This window comes from Solanum lycopersicum, chromosome 9 (genome assembly GCF_036512215.1).
Source record: "Solanum lycopersicum chromosome 9, SLM_r2.1".
NCBI lineage: Eukaryota > Viridiplantae > Streptophyta > Magnoliopsida > Solanales > Solanaceae > Solanum > Solanum lycopersicum.
Window position 1 is genome coordinate 57,657,534 of NC_090808.1, and position 26,812 is coordinate 57,684,345.

At 31.0% G+C, this 26,812-nt stretch overlaps 1 protein-coding gene and 2 long non-coding RNA genes across 3 annotated transcripts; 1 reads left to right on the forward strand and 2 right to left on the reverse strand.

The window, feature by feature from the left end:
- Positions 1-1,423: 1,423 nt before the first annotated feature.
- LOC138338208 (glycine-rich cell wall structural protein-like) lies at positions 1,424-2,040 on the forward strand. The gene has a single exon (XM_069288954.1). It carries the CDS (start codon positions 1,491-1,493, stop codon positions 1,833-1,835), a length of 345 nt encoding a protein of 114 aa, XP_069145055.1. The 5' UTR covers positions 1,424-1,490; the 3' UTR covers positions 1,836-2,040.
- Positions 2,041-9,393: 7,353 nt separating this feature from the next.
- LOC138338213 (uncharacterized) lies at positions 9,394-12,819 on the reverse strand. The gene is made up of 2 exons (XR_011211640.1): positions 12,241-12,819; positions 9,394-9,650 (listed from the first exon to the last, which is right to left on the reverse strand). It is a non-coding gene; the product is annotated as an uncharacterized lncRNA (long non-coding RNA).
- Positions 12,820-23,118: 10,299 nt separating this feature from the next.
- On the reverse strand, positions 23,119-26,433 carry LOC112942173 (uncharacterized). Its single transcript, XR_003248205.2, has 2 exons — positions 25,763-26,433; positions 23,119-23,481 (listed from the first exon to the last, which is right to left on the reverse strand). It is a non-coding gene; the product is annotated as an uncharacterized lncRNA (long non-coding RNA).
- Between the last annotated feature and the right edge of the window lie 379 nt (positions 26,434-26,812).

Consider the following 26,812-nt stretch of genomic DNA (forward strand, 5'->3'; position numbering starts at 1 on the left):
ACATGACTAAAAACAAACTTCAAAATTTAATAATCAAAAGAAAGAAAACAAATAGACCCTCCCCACCCTAAAATAAGTATTTGTTTCAAATACTTTTTTATTTATAAAAAAAATATGCTATGAAGCTAGTGAAACTTTAAGAGAAAAGAGTAATCTAGATAAATACTCTTAATTATAATTAAAACGATCGTTTGATTTAGCTTATCCTGAGATTACTTATCGATTCACTATGTATATAGAATTACTTATGTTATCACTATAATATAATTAACTCGTGGGATAAGTTTTTCCAAATATGATAATAATAAGATATTAAAAAATTACCCCATTACTATTTTCTGATGGGAAAATTACGCTGTTAAGCAAACTTATACTACTTAATTACTCATTTTAGTTATAGTTTGCTATAATTATCATTCACGACTAACATTATACTTTAATTATGTGGGTTGACTTTGAGTTTGTATAATTAACCACGTTTGTATATGTATAATTCATCAGAATATAATGAATATACAATTATCTAACTGATATACATCTACAATTATCTAACTGGTGTACATATACGAATCACCTCTCTCCCACTCTTTGCCTTCTAATTTTGTTCATCTCTCTCCTCCCTATAACATGTATCAACGAATTGTAACTATGAAAGAGAATAATTAGACTATTTTTTAGTGACTATATATGAAAGTTCCTCAATAAAATAGTAGGCATTGTATAAAAATATTTATTTACAAAAATATCCACCACAATTGTGGTGAAAAAAAGTAAAAATATTTTTGAGGAGTAATTGTGTCTTTAACCATTTTAATGCATGCATTAAATCCTTTTGCATTACTAATACCTTGAAATCAATGGTATTAGTAATACATTTTTAATACAATAGAGTGTATATTAATTATACATAACAAGAAAAAGTATACCAAACAATGAACAACTAATACACAAAGCTAATACGTATATTATTTTTGCTAATAAACTCTACCAAACAACCCCTCGAGATTAAGGATGTCCAAAAGTTTAAAAGACAAACAATATAGATAAAGAGAGCGTTTATTACGGAAGAAAAATTTGAAAAACATTTCTTTAGTTAATTTGAAAATCTCAAAAATGTCTTTTCCATAAGTGTCAACTTCCTTTACTATCACCCCCAATTTATCTAAGATAATAATATTCTCTTTTTACCTATTAAAACTCAAAATAAGTTAGAAAATAGTTTATTTTATTAAAAAAATAAAAAATTGAGAAAAACATTTGTGTGGAAATATTTTTTTCATTGTGAAACAAAGTAAAGGTTTTCTCCAACTCCAGTAAATAGTAGCTACAAGCAAAGATGCATACAGATAGAGGCATTGAATTCCATTAAATGTGTGTATTCATTCCTCCACCAACCCATTTTTTGCCTATAAAAAGAGACTCATGGAAACACCACTTCATCACTACTCATCAAGTGTAGAGGCATAGGATTAAAAAAAATATAGGAAGTGATGGCAAACAAGTTGTGCATAGTTGTTCTTTGTCTTGCTTTGGTAGTAGTTCATACCACAGCCGCAAGAGACATGCCAAGTGACAATGGTCTTTATGACCAAAAGAATGTTTTCGTTGGCGCTGGAGGTATTGGTGGCATTGGAAGCAATGGATTGCCTTTTGGTGGAGTTGTTAGTGGAGTAGGTGGGAATGTTGGTGGATTTGGTGCTGGAATTGGTGGTGGAGCTGGATTTGGTGGAGGAATGGGGGGTGGTGGACTAGGTGGTCTAGGAGGATTAGGTGGCATTGGTGGCGGTGTTGGTGGTGGTGCTGGTGGTGGTGCAGGAAGTCTTCCACTTCCATGAAGATTAATATTAGTTGAAGTTTAATTTGTATCATGCATATTGTTTGGTTTTAGTATTATGGCTAGTGTGAGAAATTAAAAGAGTGATTTTTTTTTCTTTTCTTTTTGTTGCATGTTTGGTTTCATTCATAGTGTAATGTTATGTGTTTTTTCACGTGTTTAATGTAATGTAATTTGTTGCACTTGTAATGCTTTTTTCTCTCTCACTTTGCTTCTTTTAATTTTTTTACTTTAGTTCTGAAGTTTGATTTCGCTACTTAAACCTATCGCTGCAAAATAAAAACGTAACAACTCTTCTAGATATACACTAGCAGGCTTGCAACTTGAACTAGCCACAACAACTAACTCATCGTAATTCTGCGAATAAAAGATGAATAGAATAATATTTATTTAATTTTATTTCTATCTTGTGAAAATTAAAAAAATATATTTATAAAAAATTATTCGTTCATAAGAACAACTATAGAAGTAGAGCAAAAGAATTTTAATTTTGCGATTACAATGAATTATTGAAATATTAAATTTCTCCAAGAAAAAGTTTACTACTTTATATTTTTCACTATAAAGAGGGCATTCTGCTTAATTAATGGATATTATTTATTTTTCTTGACAAACATCTCAAATTAATCTCAATCTATATCAATTATTTCAACAACCACTTAAACATTTTATTCGTCCTTTAACAATAAATATATCACAAAAGGAGAACTACTTCCATACCCTACATCCACCTTGTCTCATTACCGTGTATCTTTTATAATAGGGTTAATTACACTAAATATTTCTGTAATATGACCCTATTTTGGATTCCTTCTATGTACTTTAGAATTAAACACTAAACATCCCCCTATTATTAAAAAATAATAATCATATTTACAGTACACTCTATGAGGTATAGCTATGAGGTATAGCTATAACTAAGGATGTGCTTGGTATGAAGGAAAATGTTTTCCTAGAAAATAAGTAAATATTTGATTTCTTTTTTTATGTTTGGTTGGTGAGTAAAATATATTTTAGTATTTGATTTTTGAATGAAAAATATTTTTGAAAAATATCTTTTATTTTTACTAGAGGTAGAAAATAATTTTTGAAGTTGATTTTTTTTTAAAAAAAATACAAACTTAAAATCTTTTTCGTGATAGGGGTGAGAGGTGGTGGGGTAGGGGGAAGGTTTGAGGGTAGGGGTGAAAAAAATAAAATTGTGTTTAAAATATTTTTTAAAAAACAAATTTAAATTTTTTTTTTGGTTTGGGGGGGGGGGGGGAGGGGGAGGCGAGGGTAGGGGTAAAAAAAGTATTTTTAAAGTTGAAAATATTTTTAAAAAACAAACTTAAATTATTTATTTTGGGATGGGGTTGGTAGGGGGTGAGTGGGAGGAGAGAGGTTTCGAGGGTAGGGGCGAAAAAAATAAAATTTTAAAGTTGAAAATATTTTTTTAAAAATATATTTAATTTCTTTTAGAGGTAGGGGTGGGTTGGAGGCTGGTAGGGGTTGGGTTGGACGCTGGTAGAGTGGAGTGGCCATGGTAGGGAGAGGTTGGAAGAGAGTTTTGGAAAATATTTTCCTTAAATTTTGAAGGTAAGTCATTTTCTTTAAATTTGAGATAAATTAGTTGATTTGAAAAACATTTTCCAAAACATTTGACCTAACCAAACATGAGAAAATTGAAAAATATTTTCCTTCCTACCAAACATACCCTAAGTATATTAAATTACTCCTATAATTATTACGAAAAGACAAATTAAATTATGAATACAATTTCCTTATGTATTTATTTTTTATGAAACTTCAAGAAGAGGATAAATATATTTGTTGAATTTTTTCACTCTCGCCTTTGATTTGAATTAAGAATAATATTTTTTTTTTGACTCCAATGAGGTAATTTGTGTTCATCTTCTATTGGGTAAATATACATACAAATTTTTAGGATCCGTTTAGCTATGTGATATGATATTATAATATGGAATCATGATATAATATCATAATATGAAATCATGAGATAAAACTGGAGTTTTGTTTGGACATGCGATATAAAATTTTAGTGTTGTATATTTTGTATAAACATAAAAGTTTCATAAGTTCTAGAACTATTAAATTAGCCACAACTATTTATTCAATCTTATCAAATAAACAAAAAATTATAAAATCACATAATAAATTATTCCAAATCTATTAGTTTTCACTTAAGTAATTGTTTCAATTTAACTTCAACCTATCTTCCACTTCTCATCAAAATATCTGAGTAAATATAAAACACTTTTCACGGGCTCTTCAAGATTTTGTTACTCAACAATCGAGAATTGTGAGCTAAAGTGAGTATATATTGGTGAGGATTATAAATTTTATGTTGGTGAGAATAATAAATTTTAAAAAGTAATGATGTCATTATAAATTTTATTTAGATGTAAAAAAAATGGTTAGTAGATATAAGTGTAGGGTTATTTTAACAAAATTTAAACTCATGAACAATTTTTATATTTAAATATCTCAAATCATGATATGGTATTCTCATATAATTCCAGATCATAATTTTTAAAGAATATAAAATCATATCTCAAAATATGAAATTACGAGATGAAATCAATATAAAATTATATATATAAAGATATCGTGATACTATATCACTATATATATCTATATGATATCGTATGATCAAATGCTTACTTAAACTCGACACTCAAACCCTCCTACATCATTATAAGTGTGCCTCTTAAGCACCTTAATTGATAGGAGCAATTGTCAAAAATATAATTTGTGTGCAGTTCACACACTTGTGACAAGGCATTATAAGCCACTAAGAAAATGACACATAGCTCTGAATTAAATATAAGCTTTTTGAGCTTTAAAAGAGCCTCAAAATTTTCGAAGTCTTGGAATTTTGGTTCTAGATTTGGTCTTTAGCTTCTTACATTTTGTAAAAATAGAAAATTGTGACTATTATTACTGCATTATCTTTTTTTTAAAAAAATAATTGTATACAAATCATTATATTGAGATGGTTTATTATGCCATTGGAGATGGTAAATAAGGTAGAAAAAGCTACGAAATGGAGCTCAATGGTGATGGAGGCAATAAATACAAATGTTTTCCATCCTATAATTTGTTATTAATTATTATTGCGGTGGCCATCATTTTCTCGAACCACAAAAAAATAATAAACTTTAACTTGTATAAACTTTAATCAATTGAATAAAGTAAATACATAAAATATATAAAGGTAAATATCACATGAAATTATTATATCATTTTGACCTTACCACATAATATTTATATGAAAATGAAAAGGGATCAATTATGTCTCAAAAAAATTGGATCCATAAATATCTAATTCGACCCATAGATAAACCTCTCTTTTAAATAAACCACCCAAACCTTTTTCAACATTTTTGTTTAATTTTTTTTGATAAATTTCAAAAATAAGTAATTGATTGATAAAAAATAGAAAAAATATCATAAAAATGAAAAATTAACGGAAAAAATTCACAAATAAATATAACTTATATTCAACAATTTTTTTTTATTTTTATTTTTTCGACAACCTGAAAATGAGTAATTGATTAATAAAAAATGTGATAAAATACAAAATTAATGCAAAAAATTCACAAATAAATATAGTAACCTTAAATTTAACAATTTCAATAAATTTTTTAATTTTTATTATTTTCTCAACAAATTCCGTAAATGAGTAATTTATAATAAAAAAGAAAAAAACATGAAAAAAAATTATATAATTTACACCAAAAATTCACAAATAATATAGTAACCTTAAATTTAAGAATTTCAATAATTTTTTAATTTTTTAAATAAATCTTAAAAATGAGTAATTGATTAATAAAAAAATAAGGAAAAATATGAAAAAATATAAAATTAATTTCAAAATTTCAAAAATAAATATAGTTACATTATATTCAACAATTTCAATAAATGTTTTTATTTTGAGTTTTTTTTCATATTTTTCCTATTTTTTATTAATCAATTACACATTTTCAGGATTTATCATAAAAAAATAAAAAATTATTGAATTTAAGGTTACTATATACATTTGTGAATTTTTGGCATTAATTCTATATTTTTTTTCATATTTTTTCTTAATAAATTACTCATTTTCGGAATTTGCCCAAAAAAATAAAAATTTTAAAAAGTTGTTGAAATTGTTGAATATAAGATTAATATATTTATTTGTGATGTTAATTTTATAATATTTTTCATATTTTTTATTAATCAATATCTCATTTTCGGGATTTACCAAAATAATAAAATTTTTAAACAAATTTATTGAAAATGGATCTGATAGTTTATTTAAAAGGGAGTCAATTTATGTGTTGAATTAGGTGTTAATGAGTCCGAATTTTTAGGGGCATAATGGATCCCTATCAATTTTCATATAAATGTCATGTAATAAGGTCAAAATAACATGACAATTTTATGTGACATTTAAAGAAATGAAAAATGAGTGGTATATGTCCAGTAGACCAACTAACGCTCATAAGGGCATATCTATCTCAAAAGTTGGATAACGAAAACATGAGTGCGTCAAACTTTAAATGGAGGGTATATCTAGACCTTTTGAAATAATTTTGGGACATATTTAATCATTTTTCCATCTTTGAATAAACCAATGAGTTCGAATTCGTGACTTATTTTTGATAAAAGAGGGCTTAACGTATAAAATTCACTAGCCTATTAAAAATAAATAATTTTTTCATGAAAAAATATACAGAGTATTTAAAAATTTTATACAAACAGCATAGTGTATATATCAAATTGTATAAAATATGTGTATATAAGTATCGATGATTCCATTTTTTGTTTAGTTTGTTTTTAACAAACCAAATAAAATTAAATATTATCAATGTACAAAGAATTAAATCGAAACCAAAACTAAAAAAAAAAATATTTATATACTTAAGATAATTCAATTTCGATTCAAATCAATTTTTAACCAAACACAAACACCCATTGACTCCAAACTTTCGTGTTATTTTGGAAGAAGAAAAAAAGAAAATACGTTATAGTTTCATAATTTTTAAAAGAAGAGAACTACAGCTTTTCAAATGAGTGTGTAATTGTTAGCAAGACCAAGAACCACCAACTTTATTGATTCCACTTGATTACTGCTCACCGTATTAATAAGTTCATAAATGAGTGCAACAACCACTTGTTTGAACCTATTTTTCACGCGTCTAACATGAACCTTCCTCAATAGTATCTAACTTTTTTTTTTATTAATATTTGAGTTCGGAGCTTAAATGACGAAAAAAATTGACAAAAATTCTAAAAGGACATATCACATTTTTTTAAATTAAAGGGGCAAACTCGCTAGGGGCAGTGATTTTGTTTTAATGTCGTTATTCCGTTAAACAATCAAAATCGCTGCTGACCTAGCGATTTTGTCCAAAAAAAATTTCCATTCTTTAAAAGAAAATCGCTGTCCATGCAACATTTTTGAGAAACATTTTTAAAAAAATTAAATCACTGCAATGGCAACGATTTTAGTAAAAAAAATTTAAATGACGACTTTGACGGAAAAGAATTTTTTTCTCTTTAAGTGATTTTCTATAAGCGAAAAGATAATAATAACTTACCTTCATTTTCACTATTTTTTTAAATCATTAATATGAATAGACAAAGGCTACTAAAAAGAAAAAAAAAGTTTAATGCTGCCCGAACAACGATTTACTTTTAAAAAATGAATTTTTTTTGGACAAAATCGGTAGTAGGTCAGCAATTTTAATTGTTTAACTGAGTAACGGAGTCAAATTAAAATTGCTACCCAACTAGCAATTTTGGCCCTTTGGTTAAGTTTTTTTTATATGCCTTTTTGAAATTTTTGTTATTTTTTTTTCCATTTAGGCTTCGGACTCATCAATATTCCATATTTAATTTTTAAAACTTCAAAATATAAGGGTTTGTTTAGTAACTTGTTAGAGTTATGCATGTATTAGTTATGTAGGATTTAGTTATGCGAGAAACGTCGAGGTGACTCAAAAATTAATCAATTACTTAAATTTTAAAAGAATTTAAAGAACAAAAGGATTTTAAAAGGAGTCGCCACCTAATTTTAGGAAAAACCTAGGAAACCAATTAAAATGATCCCTGAAACTGAGAAATTCTAGGTAAAGAGTTCAAGTTATTTTGAAAGGAAGGTTTTAGGCATCCTTCGAAATTCAAAATATGGGTCCCGACTAAATTTTCTTTTCAAATTAAATTGAGGAGGAAAATAAACAAATATACAAATATAATAAGCATACAATATGCACAAATAATAAAATAAAACAATAATAAAAAAAATCCTAAATTTTCCTAACGTCAATAATGTACACAATAATAAATAAAAAATATGATTCAAATTCCATTGAAATAGCTACAAGGGGAAGCGACTCCGAGTTATATGTAAACACATTAAGTAAAAGTGTTAGTAATAAATAAATAAAAATAAAAATAAATAAAATAAATAAATGAAAGTAAAACTCGTCTTATTAACATGGAAGACCTTGAAAATTGACGATAATTTCTTCATCGGTCAATTTTAACATATTGTATTTCCCAAACGCGAGATCATATCAAACAAAATGCATATTAATTTTAAACGGTGTGAAATAACAATGTAACAATAACAAAATATTAACGAGATAGTTTGCTGGAAAAACTTTACAAAATATGTAGAATTAATCTAAACAACTTATGAATAGTAATTTATTAATAAAAGTAAAGCCATAAACAGTAAATGAAATAAATGTAGAACTTATAGTCATCATAGAACTCAAAACAACTAAATAAATAAACAAAAAAATAAATGACATGTGAAATGATTAATCACTAACAAAAAAAATTAAAATAGAGAATCATAGAAAGGTAAATAAAATAAAAATAAGAAGAAGAGTTGCCACAAACATCATCTAACAATAAAATAATCTGTAAAATCATTAGTCAATTTTATGTTTTTTTTTTAAAATCAATTAGGAACAAATAAACTATAAAACATTGAAAACAACAAAAGAAAAAGGAAACAATGACGACAATGAACAATGACAACATCAACAAATATTATAAAAAAAAATTATAGCTAAACATCATTTGTAAAATAAAGTAATATTATAATCTAAACAAATTGAGTAATAAGAAACATTTCAATAATATCAAGCATGAAAATAGAGATACTTGAAAAAGTAGCTTTCATAATAAAATATTCGGAAAAGGGTCTAAAATATCCTAAAAGTATTGAAAATGGTACAAAATTATCCTCCATCCACATATTGGCTCCAAAATACATACCCTTGTCATCCACCTTTTGGTTCAAAATTGACTACTTATTTAACGGTTTTATATTTAAACTATTTAAATAATTTTTTAAAATACGGGGTGCTCAACTATTTGTTATAATTTAACTTATTAGTATAATATATGTATCAATCCATTATCCACCCATTACTATGTCACGACCCAAATCCGGGCCGCGACTGGCACCCACACTTACCCTCCTATGTGAGCGAACCAACCAATCTAAACCTTAACATTTCGATATAATATCAACAGAAAGTAATGCGGAAGACTTAAACTCATTAATAAAATCAATAACTATTATTATCCCAAAATCTGGAAGTCATCACCACAAGAACATCTATGATCAAATTACTAAACTAAGAGTATTCTAAGAAGCTAAAACAAATAAAAGCCAGTCCATGCCGAAAGTTCAAGGCATCAAGACATGAAGGAGAAGATCCAGTCCAAGCTAGAAGCATTAGCTCACCCTGAAGATCCGGTGTGACGAAGACTGGCTAGAGTTGCGGTTGAGTTGAAGACGATGACACGTTTGCTGCACTCCACAAATAACAAAGAAGAAAACAATAAAAGTAGGGGTCAGTACAAAACACGGGTACTGAGTAGATATCATCGGCCAACTCAAAATAGAAAACAGTATATATTAAGCAATATCATAAAATCAACTAATATCCTTAGCATGCAGCATTTACAGTTACCATAACCCTTGTTTACAACACCAAGCACATCAATGAGGACTCACGCCTCCTCATCATACTCATTTGAGAATTAGGTTCATTAGATTTGAATATATTATCATCTTTCAAGATTCATTATCTTTATTCCCCTTGTGTCGGTACGTGACACTCCGATCCTAATTCTATCCTGGTGTCGGAACGTGACACCCGATCCATATTCTATCCTGGTACCGGAACGTGGCACCCGATCCATATACTATCCTGGTGTCGAAACGTGACACCCGATCCATATACTATCCTGGTACCGGAACGTGGCACCCGATCCATATACTATCCTGGTGTCGGAACGTGACACCCGATCCATATACTATCCTGGTACCGGAACGTGGCACCCGATCCTCATATACTATCCTAGTACCGGAACGTGGCACCCGATCCCCTAATCTCACTACTTTCGTTCATCAAGCCTTCTTTTATACCAAAGCATCATCATTAACAAAGTAGATTAGGGTTTCTTTTTCAAGATTTAGGATTCAATAGCTTCATCATGCTTATTTTATCACAATTACATAATCACATTCATGCAAGCATACAATTAAGCATATAGAAGGGTTTACAATACTACCAATACATATCATTCGCTATTAAGAGTGTACTACGAATAGCATAAAAACCATAACCTACCTCCACCGAAGACTAGTGATCAAGCAAGAATTTCCCAAAGCCTTGTGTTTTTCCTCTTCGTTCGTCTCTCTCTATCGATTCTCCTTCCCTCTCTTTGTTCTTTCTATTCTCTTTATTCAAACCCTCTTTCTTTTACCCTAATTAGTATATAATTAAGAATAAAGATGGCAATAATAACCCACTAATTAACTTAAGGTTACCTCTTTTAACCCCAAGTAATTAGACTTATTAACATTAACCCTCTAACTTTATAATTAAAGTAGGAATAGTCCAAAACGTCCCTTAAAACGTATAAAGAAATCCGACCCAGACTGGGATTACGCAATCTGTGACGGCCCGTCGTGCCTGCGACGGTCCATCCTGCTGCTCCGTCACAGACTTCAGAGACTCAATTTCTCTGAAGGGTCTGTGACGGTCCGTCACACCTGTGACGGTCCGTCCTGCCATTCCGTTACGAAGTTCAGAGAGTCGATTTCAGTACCCAATTTTCAGATTTTCTAAGTGTTTTGAAACGAGACCCTGCGACGGTCCGTCGTGCCCATGACGGTCCGTCGTGCCCATGACGGTCCGTCGTGGGGTCCGTCGCCTCAGCCTGTTTTTTCCAGAAATAAAATCTGCTGCTCAAAACGACTAAACATGTCGTTACATACTAATTATCCTCTTAATAAACCGTCACATTATTAATGCAAGCTACTGCCAATTGATTGTTTTTAAAAATTATTGAAGTAAATTATCATACATTCAAGTGGCTAAATAAAAATCACCGATAAACTTAAAAGTCTGATTATGTTCATCTTAATTATTCTTACGTTTCAATTATGTGATGTTACTTCATAGGTAACTTTTTTTTCAAATATATTAAAGGTTTTAAAACAAATCTTAAATATTTAAAAATTATATTTAAAAAAAAGTGCATGAATTAATTCGGGATGTATTACTTGTTTACCTTTAATCATAAATTTTTAATTCAATCTTGAAAGAAAGTGTCGTCCTGAATAAGCGGCTCAACCTAAATTTAATTGGGGTTTCGATTCGGACTCGAATAATTTTGTATGTCATTTTAAGGAATCTATAATTTTAGTAGTGTTTATGACGATTTTGATATTATAATCGAATCATTGATTGAATAAGGTTTAGTTAGTAATGAGTGGGTAGTGGATTGATTTATAAATTATATTAATAAATTAAAATTATAATCAATAGTTGAACTCCAAGTATTTTAAAAAATATTTAAAGAGTTAAATTTTAAAACAATTAAAAAGTGGTCAATTTTGAACCCAAAGGTGGATGACAAGGGTATTTTGGAGCCAACAGGTGGATGAAAAGGGCATTTTGGAGCCAATAGGTGGATGGAGGGTAATTTTGTACCATTTTCAATACTTTAAGGGTATTTTAGGCCCTTTTCCGTAAAATATTTAGTCATCCAAAAAAATAGAATTATAACTAAAGCTAATTAAAATATAAAATAAAAAATAAAAAATAAAAATAGAATTATAACTAAAGCTAATTTGTTTTAAAAGAATTATAACTAAAGCTTAACCAACAAAACATGTGATAGAGTTCACTGAATATGACATTCTTCCGGCTATATCTAAAATAGTACTAACAACTATAAGCAATTTAGCAGCAAATAACAAGAAATTAAAGATGATCGCAGTCCCAAAAGCAATCCAACAGTACAAAGGAAAGAAGAAAAAAATCATCAAGCTTCAAATTATTAAACAGAAAGATATTAAAAAGAAAATGGGATAGAGAGTACTATACACTGTTTATGGTTTCATGGTAGTTTGGAGCTTTAAGCTGGTCGGATTTGTTGGAAATGTGAACCCGAATAGATCTGGTCGTCCTTACAGTGGTCACCGCTTGTTATTTCTCCGTAAGAAGAAGGACGTGAATGGAGGTGTTGGGCAAGATCTGGAAGGTGTTTGGGTGATTTTGTTGGTTGTTTCAGCTACTTGTTTGATGGTTGTTTCAGCTGGTGTTTCGTCACAGCCACAAGGAAAGAGGAAAAACAATAGCTTGAGTGTTTTGGGTGGTTCGTTTAGCTATTTAGGGTCAGGAATTTCACCCAAAACGGCAGAATGGAAGTGGTTGTTGTGGGTTGTGTGAGCTGGTTTCTGCTCATCTTAGGCTGGTGGTTTTGGTGTTCAAAGAGAGGAGAAGATGAAACAAAAGGTTGGTGGTTTATCTTTGGTGGTGGCAAGCTGATCGGAAAAAGAAAAGAGATGACAATAGGGTTTGGGCAGTGGTTGATGTTCACCGGTAGGAAGCAATGAGGTTTTGGGTTGTTTGCAAAAAACAGAAGAGGGTTTTGGGGGGTGGTAGTTCGCCAGATTCTAACATACACATTGAAAAAAATAAGAAACTTTTTTATTCATAAAAATCTGAAAATTCACCCTTAAAACATTATATTTACCCCCCACCATTTTTGACCTAATAGAGCCCTAAATAGAGTATTGTTATACTATTTACCTAAATTATGGGCTCAACATTGAGGCCAAAAAATTATTGGCTCATAAAATTGTATTCTTATTTGAATAAATTTTAAACTATGCAAAATATCAAAATGAATATTAACCGATGTAACAAACAAAAATGAATATTAAAAAACATATAATGAATGTAACTAATGACATTAAAAAAAAATAATTTTAATACTACCTAATAAAAATATTCATATTTTGATAAATAAGGATAGTTATCGATAAACCTATTTAAGACTATAAAAATGATTATTTGAACAATTAAATTAATAAAGTCACGAATAATGAAAGTGTTAGGCCAAAATTGAGTGTCAATGGCTGTCCCTTTCGTTAGATATGATTGATGAAAGAAATCGTGGACATCAAAAATTGACAAATCCAAGTTTGACCGAACACATGATCTTTTTTATAAAAATGTGATTGATATGTCGTGGAAGTCAATCCCGAACTTTCCTCCAAAAGGTTCCACGCTGTGATGTGTCCTTGTTGAAGTAGTTCCCACCTGTGTTTCAACTGAGAATGCATTCTCTATGATGTTCTCGAAAAAACAAAGATGAAAATCGTTAGTAGAGACAGAATGAAAGAAAAAGATAGCATCTCTTATGATAAGACAAATGAAGATGATCCATCGGTATGATATGGATACATGTCCATTTGTAGGAAAAATGAATATGATGATCCATCGGCAGGATTTTGAATGTATGTCCATCGGTAGGACGAATGAAAAAATATGATTCATCGAGAGAACAAAAAATAAAAAATAAAAAAATGATCCATCGCTAGAATGAAATAAAAGGTGATCCATTTGTAGGATCCAAATGTATGTCCATCGATAGGACGAATGAGAAAAGATGATCCATTGGTAGGATTTTAGATGTATGTCCTTCGGTAGGACGAATGAAAAAGATTATCCATCGGTAGGAATTTAAATGTATGTTTATCGGTAGGACAAATGAAAATATTATCCATCGGTAGGATTTTCAATGTATGTCTATTGATAGGATGAATGAAAAAAACGTGATCTATCGGTAGAATTTTGAGTGTATGTCCATCGATAGGACGAATAAGAATTCTTTAGACGCAAGTCTCCTCTACTTGAACGTGTAATATATAGGGTGCACATCCTTCACCTTTAAATAGATGCGAATTAAATGCAAATATCTTTCAACGCAAGTTGTCATCGACTTGAACGTTGAATAGACAGGGTGCACATCCTTCACCTCCGAATAAATACTACTTAAATGCAAATATCTTCCAGCGCAAGTTTCCACCGACTTGAACATTTAATAGATAGGGTGCACATCCTTCACCTTTGAATAGATGCGACTTAAATGCAAATATCTTTCAACACAAGTTTCCACCGACTTGAACGTTGAAAAGATAGGATGCATATCCTTCACCTCCAAATCGATGCGACTTAAATACAAATATCTTTCAAGGCAAGTTTCCATCGACTTAAACATTTCACCACCGAATATATGCGACTTAAATGCAAACACTTTCAAAGCAAGTTTCCACCGACTTGAATGTTGAAAAGATAGGATTCACATCATTCACCTCTGAATAGATGCGACTTAAATGCAAATATCTTTCAACGCAAGTTTCCACCGACTTGAACGTTGAAAAGATATGGTGCACATACTTCACTTTCGAATAGATGCGACTTAAATGCAAATATCTTTCAACGTAAGCTTTCATCAACTTGACCATTGAATAGATAGGGTGCACATCCTTCACCTCTGAATAGATGCGACTATGAAAAATGCATTGACCCTTCTGATAAATTAAAAATGCATGACCTTTTTGGTAAATAAAAAATTCAATGACCCTCTTGGAAAATAAAAATGTGTTGACCTTCTCAGTATATAAAAACTTGCAATGACCCTCTTGGCAAAAAAAATGCAATGACCTCGTCAGTAAATAAGAACATGCAATAGCCCTCTCGACAAATAAAAAATAAATTAAAAAAATATAATGAAAATGCAAATGATGGATGACCCAATGATTTTCCACTGTTACGAGGTGGATGGCTCGACGATTGTCCAACTGTAACGAGGTGGATGACTCAACGATTTTTCAACTGTAACGAGGTGGATGGATCGATGATTGTCTTGAAAGTTTCATCGCCCCAATGCTTTCACCTATTCTTGTACTTGAAAAAAACAATTAGTAGACACAATGTCACCTTAGCTAACGACTTAATTAAGAAATCTTGAGAAAAGATTTTTTAAAAGAGAATGTGTACAAAAGCATGACCACTTTAACACATGTGAGCAATCAATATTTTACTCTTGACCTTTTTATGTTTATTGTGACTCAAATTTTATTGAGGATTTGTACGAGGAGCTACTGGTTTCCATGACAACGTTGAAGATTTGCAAGTTGACTTTGAGCTTCAAGTGCTGAAGAATTTTTGAAGTTGTTATCAAGCTTCTCACAGTATTTATTAAAATATTTTAGGTCTTCCTCAAAAATTCTGTCCCAGTTAAACTTTTGGAAAATCTCAAAAATGACCTTAAATCTTGACTTGCTGAAGATAACACATTGTTTATTACAAGGAGAAATAAAAATCATACGGGGTATATGACCAAGCCGTCGTGGCGCCTACATATCCTGTTGAGTCAGGAATCAGGTCAAATGTAGTTCTACTTCTGTTGATGATGAATTCTGCAAAGAATCAAAGAGATTATCAGTAGAAAATGCACAATATGAACATGATAAAATATGAAAATGATATTCCTTGCTATATTCAAATTGTAAAGATAAGATATATCACATTTTTGGGACGGACAACCCCATGAAGTAAAATAGGACTCTCACACATACAAGATTAACCTAATGCCACTTTTTACAATAAACAACTTAAAAAGGCAATTTCTTCTTCTTCTTTTTTCTTTTTTAAATGGAAAAACTCTAAAAAAATGAAATAAAAAAAAATATTAAAGAGTGGATGCTTGCTCACTTTTTTTTTTGAAAAAAATAAAGAATGTGATGAGATAGTTAAATCTTGACTATAATTGGTACCAACAATTAGGATTGTAGGTAAATCTCTCATTCTCTTTTCTTTTTGTCTTTTTCTAATTGAGATTGAATTCAAGGTAATCTCCACATATTCAAGAGGTACCTCAAACATACTTAAGGATCAACAAGATTCATTCATCTTACTTCAAACATAAGTTTTCAATTGTACTAATCCTCATGTTTCAAGAGCCCTCACGACAAAGACTGGTCCAATTTCACACATATTTAAAATATTTGATTTTAGGACATTTCTCAAAGTGTACTCACACTCAGAATAATGTTCAATGCATACAACTATAATACCATATGCTTGACCCTTATGTAAATCTCCACTAATATGAGAACATTTGGAATGAGATCATGTAAGGCTTGTCATTGGCTTGTAATGTAGGCTTGGGCATGGGTATGATATTCATTTGGGATAAGAGTGACTTAATTCCTCCTTGAGCGTCACACTGAATTTATGCCCTTAATGATTGATATGTCTTTGGCGTCAGATCCTCTTCATTGTCCTCCCCTTTTTCGACTTCTTTTGAATTCTCATTTTTTTGGAGTTTTTCCATTCTTATTCTTTTTTCACCCCCTTTGTTTCTACTTCTTTTGAATACTTGTTTCTTACAGGTTTTCTTTTATTTCACATATTCCTTTCGACTTTTTTTAAGTCCTCATTTCTTAGATCTCTTCTTTTATTTCACTCATTTCTTTTGAATTTTTCTTCTATTTTGTTGGAGTATTTTTTTCTTGTCTTTCACTAACCATGTAGGGGTATTTTTGTCTTTGTATATTTATTTCAACTTTTCTTTCTTTCTTTCTTTCTTTTTCTTTTTCTACAAGCCCTTTATTTGCTTCCTTGACTTTGGAAGACTCGATATGTTTGCTTTTAGAAATATCAAACAAGGATCTTCTCTTATAATTTGCACATTCTTGGTGCACTCAAGAAGGTTGGGCTAAGAGAGGGATAGTGCATGTAAGCACTCCAAAGGGTAATGGCTAAAATGTGGTTGTTCAAAAAAAAAATTTAGGCTCAAAATGGAAAAACTAGGATTAATATCATTTGGTAAGCTTTACAAGGAACAATTGGGTCAAAAAAGGCCTACATTCCTCTAACTTATCGTAACTTGAACTAACTAGGAATAAGCTATGAAACCAAGAATAATCAGTTCTGGAAATAAGTAGGGAAATTTGGAAAAAATTTCCAGCTTTCAAATGTGAGTTTTGATCATTTTTAAACGGCCATACTTTCCATATTAGGAGTATTTTGGATGATTTCTATGGTTGGATATCTCTTGGGAGGATCTTTCCAATGCCGCTGAGTTTGCGAAAATTCGATGTCGTATGAGGAAGATATGTCTTTCAGAAGTTGGGCTGTTGAGATGAGAAAAAACCAATCCAAATTTTAGCAAGGGTAAAGTTATCTTTTCACTCTAGTATTTCCTAATTCGTTTCTAGTTTACATTAGGGACAAAACCAAGTCTCAAATCAGTTTTAGAAAAAGTAAGAACGCTTAAGGATTGGGAGAAAAAAGAAGGGGAAGATCAAGAATTGTCCAAGAACGTTAAGATCGTTGAGTGGATTTCGTCGGGGTGATTCCTATCGAGGTATGTAAGATCATTCGGTGTTGTGTCCTTTCACCCACACCCAATTTGTTTCAATTCAACAAAATAAAAGAGCATATGGAATGATGAATATGAGAATTCTTGATGAAAAATTGTGAAATTCTTGTTGGTTGAATTGTAGTTCATATCTAGTAGATTTGATCCATGTTTCTGGACGATTTTTGAGTCTAATCTGTTGAGTAATGAGGTATTTAGTTATCCTAAGTATTTGGGGTGAGATCCATGGAAGTTTAGGAGGTTTAGAGATAAAAAATGGAGAAGAAAAGTCAAAAATCCCGTCTGACAACCCCTAGGGCGTCGCGCCTACCAGAGCCCCTCCGGATAGTCTTTGTTTGACAGACCCTGGTGCACCGCGCCAACCAGAGCGCCTCAGACAAGAGTCTGTCCATCAGGCTGTGGCACTGCGCGCCTCTCAAAGCACCAAGGTCACCTTGAGACCCCGTTCTTTCCCTATTTTTTTGTACTAGTTCTTAAGTGATGTACCTATCATTCCTAGTTGATTCCAACACTCTAAAGTACATATAAACATCATGAAATCATCCACAAACGAAAGATCATGATCTTTGAATCTATAATTATATTCAAGGGAAGTTAGAATCAAGGTTAAGAAAGTTAAGAAGTCAAGTCCAAATCTATGAAGTGAGTTAATGTAATGTTTTTCAAAGTTCTTAGAGTCTTACTTAAACGTTTTTAATTTCATTTTAAGTGTCAAGTTCAAGCTAAGGAAAAGATTAAAGGTTCACTTCATTTCTCAAAAGGTATAAGGGAGCTAAGTATTCCCTAGGAAGTTATAAATGTTTTTACATTTAAGTCAAGAGGAAACTAAGAGTTTGAGAAGAGTTTTTATTTTGAATAAAAAAGGGAAACATTGATTCCACGATGAGCTTTTTAAAGCTAAAAGAGTTGAGCAAGTTATCATAACTCATAGGAAAGAGACTATTTTAAAAGCATGAGCTAAAGTATATTTTGGGAGTAGTATTGACCATCGATGTGGGGATAAAAGTTCAGATTAACTCAAGTCTCCATGTAAACTATATAGACATCATGGGTAATAACAAGTCATACTTTTTAGATGATGACGTAAGTTAGCTAGTGGATCTAGTTAGTTGAGGATGTCTTATGCGATGACAAAGTATAAGACAGTTTTGGCAGCACGGGCGACGATGTATTACCACTTAGGCTCATAGTAGTGGTTGTTGATTTTAGGCATATTTATATGCCTAGGTAGTCGATAATGACCCATATTTTAGTATGATTGAGGAAAATCTTTAGTTATTACCTTGATTTTGTGGTTATTTGTGTTGATCAAACACTTATACTCATGATTAGTAATTTAATGAATTCTCGAAGAATTTGGAGCTTGTGCAAAGAAAAATAAGGAGAAGAGACGAATGTGAAAAAAATGACTAAGCATTGAAGCACCTAGGCGAGGCACACTGGCATGGGCGCCGCGCCAGGGCTAGTCACTTAGAGACATTTTTGAGGCGCTCTGTATGGCGCGTCACGCCAAAGCTCTACACGCAGAAAAGGTCTCTAGGCGCGATGAAGGTGCACTGTGCTAGGATGTGCAGAGTATTAGATGCTGCTAGCCGCGCATCCTCACAAGAATTCCGAATTTTCCAAGTTTTAAACATTAAATGGGAATTCTAATTTGAATAGGATTTGTATTAAACTTTATCTACTACTATAAATAGATCCTAGGACTGCCATTGTGAGGGGTCAATCTTTGTTTAGTGTACAAGGGCAAGAATTAAGTTTGTAATCATCTTAATTCTTCTATTTTACATATTCATTTTAGAACAATTATTATTTCTTCAATAGTATGAGTATGAGTAGCTAAATTCCCTAGTTCTAGGCTGCAACTGCGAATCGATTGTTGAATATTTGAAGCTTTATGGATTAATCTTTGGTTGTCAATTCAAATTACTTTTATATTTTTGTTTTACTATTTCTTAACTGGCCATCTAGGAACAAATTTAGTGTCTAACCTCGAATTTATCATAGGAGAGGTTAGATAGATCAGAGAATATAGAGAGCTCGGTCAGCCCATTAACTTGAGGCGATTCGTGTTCAGGAGTGAGCCCAAAAGACGAACACCTTGCTTGGTTATAAAATAGGATGAAATATAAATGTTTGTCAGTTTGTTTATTTATCCCCGCCAAAAATGTAGTTAGATAGCTAACTGGGGTAGGAGGCGAGAGGTGCTTAACCCGGATCATATTATCAACCCTATAAACCAGTAATTTGACTATTGAAGTTTGATTTAAGTCAATATTATGATGCATGACATTCGTAATATGCCGTAGCTCTGGAATTCCTTTTAATCTTGCCTGAAACATTACATCAAAGTCATTCAATATTGTTTACATTAAATTCAATTCATAAAAGTTTTAGTTAATCATAAAACATTCAACCTGCGAAATAGTTAATTTTCTCTTTAGTTGTGGAACTATGTGTGGATATAAGTTGATCATAAGTACCTTGGTAACGATAACTCGTTACAAAAGAAATTATATTACTTGCACGATCACTTACACTTGATTGTATACTAGGGAGCAATAATTTTCGATTAGAGAAACTCCCATATAAATTGTATTACTTTCATATATACAAAAGTTGAGTTTAATATTGTTTTATCTTTAATGAGCTAAGTGTTTACATTGTTTTACCAATTTTATATACATTGCATATGTCTTTATTGCTTTATATTGAGTTGTTATCTTGTGAGTCAAGTAGAGCCAAGGTAAGTTGACCCTTAATCCGTTTCAAGCTTTATAGATGTATTTAGCATTCTAACTTGCATACTCGTACATTCAATATACTGATGCCACTTGGCCTGCATTGTCTTATAATGTTGATGCAGGTAACCAGGATTATCACACAACGCTTCATTGATCCCCTTCGAGCTCCAAAGTTAGTGGTGAACCTCCTTGCATTCTGTAGGACATCTTTTTCATTTGCTTTACTAGTTTAGTTCATTAATATGTTGTGGGGTTAGTCCCCAACATCCATCTCAGTCGATTTAAAGACTTCATAGACAACTAGTAGTTCAGTAGTCTTTACGTTTCATTTTTATGTTAAAGACTTGAGTTGACATTTTGGCCAGTTTGAATGTTTAAACTTTTAAAACATTTCAGATAGTATTACTGTGCAGTTCAATTAAGTTCTTTCATACTAAAGTATGATTATTGTCTTCCGCTGAGTTAAGTAAGTTAGGCTAATGGTTTGATCAAGGCTAGAAATGGTCATCGAATGCCGACCACGTCTAGGGTGTAGGCTCCGGACGTGACAAATTCTTTCTCAAACCAAACATTACTCAAGATTTTGCCTTGATAACATTCAGGACAAGTTCTAGATCAACAGCGCGATACAATTGAATTTTGATCTAAATCTCACCACACAATGCACATGAAACATAAAGTTAATTTTATTCTTATATTGAATATATGCAAGAGAATTTTCAAGCATCACAAAAGTATAATTGAGAGGTACCAAAAAAATCAACGGTCTACCACAAATTCAGTCCTCTCCATCATATCAAATATTTTTACACGGTCCTAACTGCGTTGGTCCCAAATGAGTTGAAGACATGACTCTTACGATATACGCACAATGTTTTTTAAAGAATAAATATCGAACCCAAAAAGATCTGCCTACATATCTCATTGATATGTAAATTAGGTGTGCTTAGTTCACACAGATATGACTTTGAAAATATAAATAAATTATTTTATTCTTTTTCTTTTTTGGGTTTAAAAGAATGAATACCGCACCCATGAAGAGCTGCCTACGTATCTCATCAAAATGAGAATCAGATTCTCATAGTTCGTGCAGATAAGATTTTGAAAATATGCACACAATATTACTCATTATTTTTTTTTTGAAAAGGGTCAAAATTGCCCCTAAACAATGTGAAATAGATCACTTATACCCTTCGTTATATTTTGGGATAAAAAATGCCCCTGTTGTTATCCTAAGAGACCACATATACCCTCAAAAGTTAACACCCCATATTTTTATGGGAAAGTTTCACATATAGCAAATAAAAAATTCATATTTGTATGCTATAATAAAGTTTGCACAATTGCGCTTCATAACAAACATATAACTGTATAATTCGCTATACATATACAACTGTATAATTCACTGACCTAAATTGTATAATTCGCTGGCCTCGCTATACATATACAACTGTATGATTCGTTGGCCTAAATTGTATAATTTGCTGGCCTATTTCGCTGCAATTGTATAATTTGCTGGCCCATTTCGCTGCAATATGTGTATAAAATTTGTTTTGCATACAATTGAATCGAAGTAAAATATTTGTATATTGTATAATTATAAGTGTATAGGAAGAAAATATATGTTTTTCTCTCGCTTTATACAAAAGCAGAAACACAATTTATACACTTATGTTGTATAAAACGAGAGAAAATTGTATTTCAATGCAATTGTATAATTTGCTGACCTTTTTTGCTGCAATATTTGTATAAAATTTGCATTTGTGTACAATTGAATCGAAGTAAAATGTGTCTAAATTGTATAATTAAGTGTATAGCATGAAGATATATATTTTTGCATGTGTATAAATAATTTTCTCTCGCTTTATACAAAACAAAAACACAATTTATACACTTCTGTTGTACAAAGTGAGAGAGGCGAGCTGAGGGAGAATGGCGAGCGAGAGTTTTAGGAGAGAAGCGACTGACAAACATTGGCAAACGTTTGCTATGAGGTACAATTAAATCAAACAGTAGCTACTCCATTTATTTTTGGTTATTAGTTTGCTATTATATACAATTATTCCTTTTTTATTAACTTTACAAGCCACGTGAGACCAATCCATCCACGTAAGCATTGTCAACTAGGATTCACTACAAAAGAACTAGACATTTAGCGACGACAATAGTCGCCACAAAAGCCTGAGAAATCATCATTAAAAGTTTTTAACATTAAATTCTAATTTTGTGTTTTTTTTCTTCATTGATTTTAAAAAACAAAAATGATATCGATTTAATAGAAGTTTGAAGACATTGTATGTTTTATTTTTATGTTATATGTAAACGTAAAAAATGTACAATGATGAAATGTATAGTAGAAGATGTGAATCCAGAAGTAATTTTCATGATTTTTCACAATAATATCGAGTGTTTTTAATATTGATATTGCAAGTTATTTATTTTAGAAAATTAGGTTGTAATCAAAAATTAATTATCTATTTTTTTGTTGAAAAATAAGTTTTACTAGCGAATGGTTGTTGGAGCCTTAGTTGTCATTAAAAATCACTCATAACCTTTAGTGACAATATTTTAGGATTTTGTGGAAACTTTGTCGCCACTAAAGGTCAAGTACTTTTGTAATATATCTTAGTTGACAATGCTTAGGTGGAGGGATTAGTTCCATATGGCATGTCACATCACTAAAAAATTGGGTTGTTAACTCTTAAGAGTATTTATGGTCTCCAAGGGTAACCACGAGGATATCTTTGATCCCAAAATGTAATGGAAGATGTAAGTGGTCTATTTTGCATAGTTCAGGGGCAATTTAACCCTTTTCCCTTATTTTTTTTACTATTCAAAAAATGTATACTGAACCCAAGAAAGGTTGCCTACGTATCTCATTAAAATGAGAATCAGGTACGCGTAGTTCATTCAAATATGACATAAAACATTTAAAAATTTAGACAAACTCGGAGCGAATCCTTGTGTCCTCTTAACTGTCGACCTTTGTAGTTTCTGTTGAATGTGGTCTATTATTTTTTTTATATTAACCACATGTTGTTGTAGTCTTTTTGAAATGTCTCTTGGAACTGTGTCTTCTACTAATTATTTACGAAAATTACGCATTGTTATTACCATCCCCAACTATTATCTGGGACGATTTTCCTACAAAAATATAAGAAATTGTGAAAGTTAGGCCATAATAATAATAAAAAATAAATAAAATAAAGAAATGTAACTTCATAGTCAGGACTCCCCTAATTTGTCTCTTTGACTTGAGATTAATGTCTTATTAAATACGAAGACTCAATTTCGTGAATCCTTTTGTCTTACGCAACTTCAGACAAACAATTACTTCTAGATTCTTACATATATCAAAAACTCAAAAGGTAAAAGTGTTAATTTTTGTTCATAATGAATAATGCAAAACATCATACAAAGAATCAATAAAAAAATATTATTTTGATTGAAGACAAACTCAATTATATACATCACATAATATACAAGCAATTATTGCACTATACAAATGTGACCCTTTTATGCTAAGGGCAGACCTATCAATTTAAATGATGTATTACGATATTTGACAACTAACAATTGTCCCCCAAAAAACTTAGTACAATTCTATGAATAATTCAAATAGAATTACAAAATAAGGGGAAAAAATACAAATAATCAGTCCCACACATGTGAACAATCATAAACTAGGCCTTTTGTGGAAAATATTTCCTCTTTAACTTATTATTATCTCTAATGCTAACACCTTTGGATAAAATGATAACTTGATCCCTCTTCGACTCGATTAAACTATTAAGTTCCCTACCCCGAGTGACAATGATTTGCCAAATATCGTATACATCCTTCAAATTTAAACACATACGTATGATTTGTCTTTTATTGATCAATAGCTCAAATAGACACAAGGTGGACCTCCAATGGGCCAACACGCCTTGGGTGTTGGGTCAACTAAATTCAAAATGCTCTAAATTCGGGATTTGGTTTAATTCTACCCTAGTTAACTTGGAGTGACTTTTGAAAGGAAACCCAAGTAAACAACGAAAGCTGAAATTTACGACAACCATTGGACGCATAATGAACCAATAAATTGTCGATCATTCCGAAAAAGATTGAGTATAAAAAAGTTCAATCGCGATTCCGTAAAACCATCCTTTAATATATTATACATACGATAGAAATATGCCATGAAGTGCAATGAACGTATACATACAATAAAATGAATAATAAATGAACAACAAGTATAATATACAAATAATCAACAAAATATACAAAATATAAGGTATAACACAATAAATTAAAATACTCCTCAATTTGAAAATAATGAATTAATATTGGTTAGAACCTCCATATCCCAGTGGAGTCGCCATTCTGTTTACATCCCTACTTTATTCAAATATGGAGAAATATTGTGGTGACTCAAAAAATAATAAATTAATTAAATTTTAAAAGAATTTAAAGCATAAACGAATTTTAAAAAGTGTCACCACCTAATTTTAGGAAAAAAAACAAGGAAATCAATTAAAGTGACCTACGAAATCGGAAAATTCTAGGTAATGGGTTCAACTTATTTCGAAGAGAAGATGTTAGGCATCTTTCGCAATCCAAAATATAGGTCCCGACTAAATTCTTTTTTTTTCCAAATTGATGAGGAAATTAAACAAATATAATAAACGCACAATATGCACAAATAATAAAATAAAATAATAATAAAAAATATCCTAATTTTTTCTAACGTCAATAATATACACAATAATAAATATAAAAAATATGATTCAAATTCCATTGAAATAGCTTCAATTGAAAGCAACACCGGCGTACCAGTAAACACATTTAGTAAAAGTGTTAGCAATAAATAAATATAAATAAATAAAAATAAAATACGTCTTATTAACATGGAAAGTCTTGATGATTGACGGTAATTTCTTCATTCGGCAGATTTTAACATATTGTATTTCCTAAACGCAAGATCATATCAAACAAAATGCATATTAATTTTAAACGATGTGAAATAACAATGAAACAACAAAGAAATATTAAAGAGATAGTTTGCTGGAAAAACTTTACAAAATATGTAGACTTAATCTAAACCATTTAAGAATAGTAATTTATTAATAAAATTGAATTCATAAACAATAAATGAAATAAACGAAGAATTTATAGTCATCATAGAACCCAAAACAACTAAATAAACAAACAAAAAAATAAATGACATTTGATGGAGTTCACTGAATGTGACATTCTTTCGGCCAGATCTAAAATAATACTAATGACAATAAGCCATTCTACAACAAATAATAAGAAATCAAAAATAATCATAGTCTAAAATGCAGCCCAACAATACAAAAGAAAGAAGAAAATAATTTATCAAGCTTTAAACTATTTAACAGTAAATTTATTAAAAAGAAAAATGGAAAAGAGAGTACAGTACACTGTTTATGGTGTCATGGTGGTTTGGAGCTTTCTGTTCGTTGGGTTTGCTGGAAATGTGAACCCGAATAGATCTGGTCGTCCTCACAGTGGTCATCACTTGTTATTTCTCCGTCGGAAGAAGGTGGGGAATGGGGGTGTTGGGCAAGATCTGGGAGGTGTTTGGGTGATTTTGTTGGTTGTTTCAGCTACTTGTTTGATGATTGTTTCAGCTGGTGTTTTGTCGCAGCCACAAGGAAAGAGGAAAAACAATAGCTTGAGTGTTCTGGGTGGTTTGATTAGCTGTTTGGGGTTGGGTATTTCGCCGGAAACGGCGGAAATGAAAGTGGTTGTTGTGGGTTGAGCGATGGTTGTGTGAGTTAGTTTCTGCTCATCTTTGGCTGGTGGTTTTGGTGTTCAAAGAGAGGAGAAGATGAAACAAAAGGGTTGATGGTTTATCTTTGGCGGTGACAGACTGATCGAAAAAAGAAAAGAGATGACAATGGGGTTTTGGCAGTGGTTGATGTTCATTGGTAAGAAGCAATGAGGTTGTGAGTTGTTTGCAAAGAAGTGAAAGGGTTTTGGTTGGTGGTAGTTTTCCAGATTCACGCATACTCATCGGAAAAAAAAGAAACTTTTTTATTCTTAAAATATGAAAATTCACCCTCAAAACCTAATATTTGCCCCCCACCATTTTTGACGTAATAGAGCTCTAAATAGAGTATTGTTATACAATGGGCCTAAATCATGAACTCAACATTTAGACCGAAATATTATGGAATAATTACTAGAATATACACCTTTAGTTTATATATTCACCATATTTCCCTACTATTTTAAAAAGATACAAAAATCCCTATTTCTCCCCAAATCAAAAACTACCGATACATTATTTTTTAGAATTCCAAACCATTACATTTCACCCCTAAATTTACTCCTCTATTTACTTCACAATCTTATCCTTCAATAACCAAACCCAATTTTCACTCCTAAATTTTCTCCGCCATATTTTCAACCGTTCCATCTTCTTAATTTTGAATTTCAAACTTGTTCTCTCTCTCCCATATTCTCC

What these genes read in the sequence shown, in the direction of transcription:
- LOC138338208 (XM_069288954.1), top strand. Translation starts at nt 1,491, where the DNA reads ATGGCAAACAAGTTGTGCATAGTTGTTCTTTGTCTTGCTTTGGTAGTA.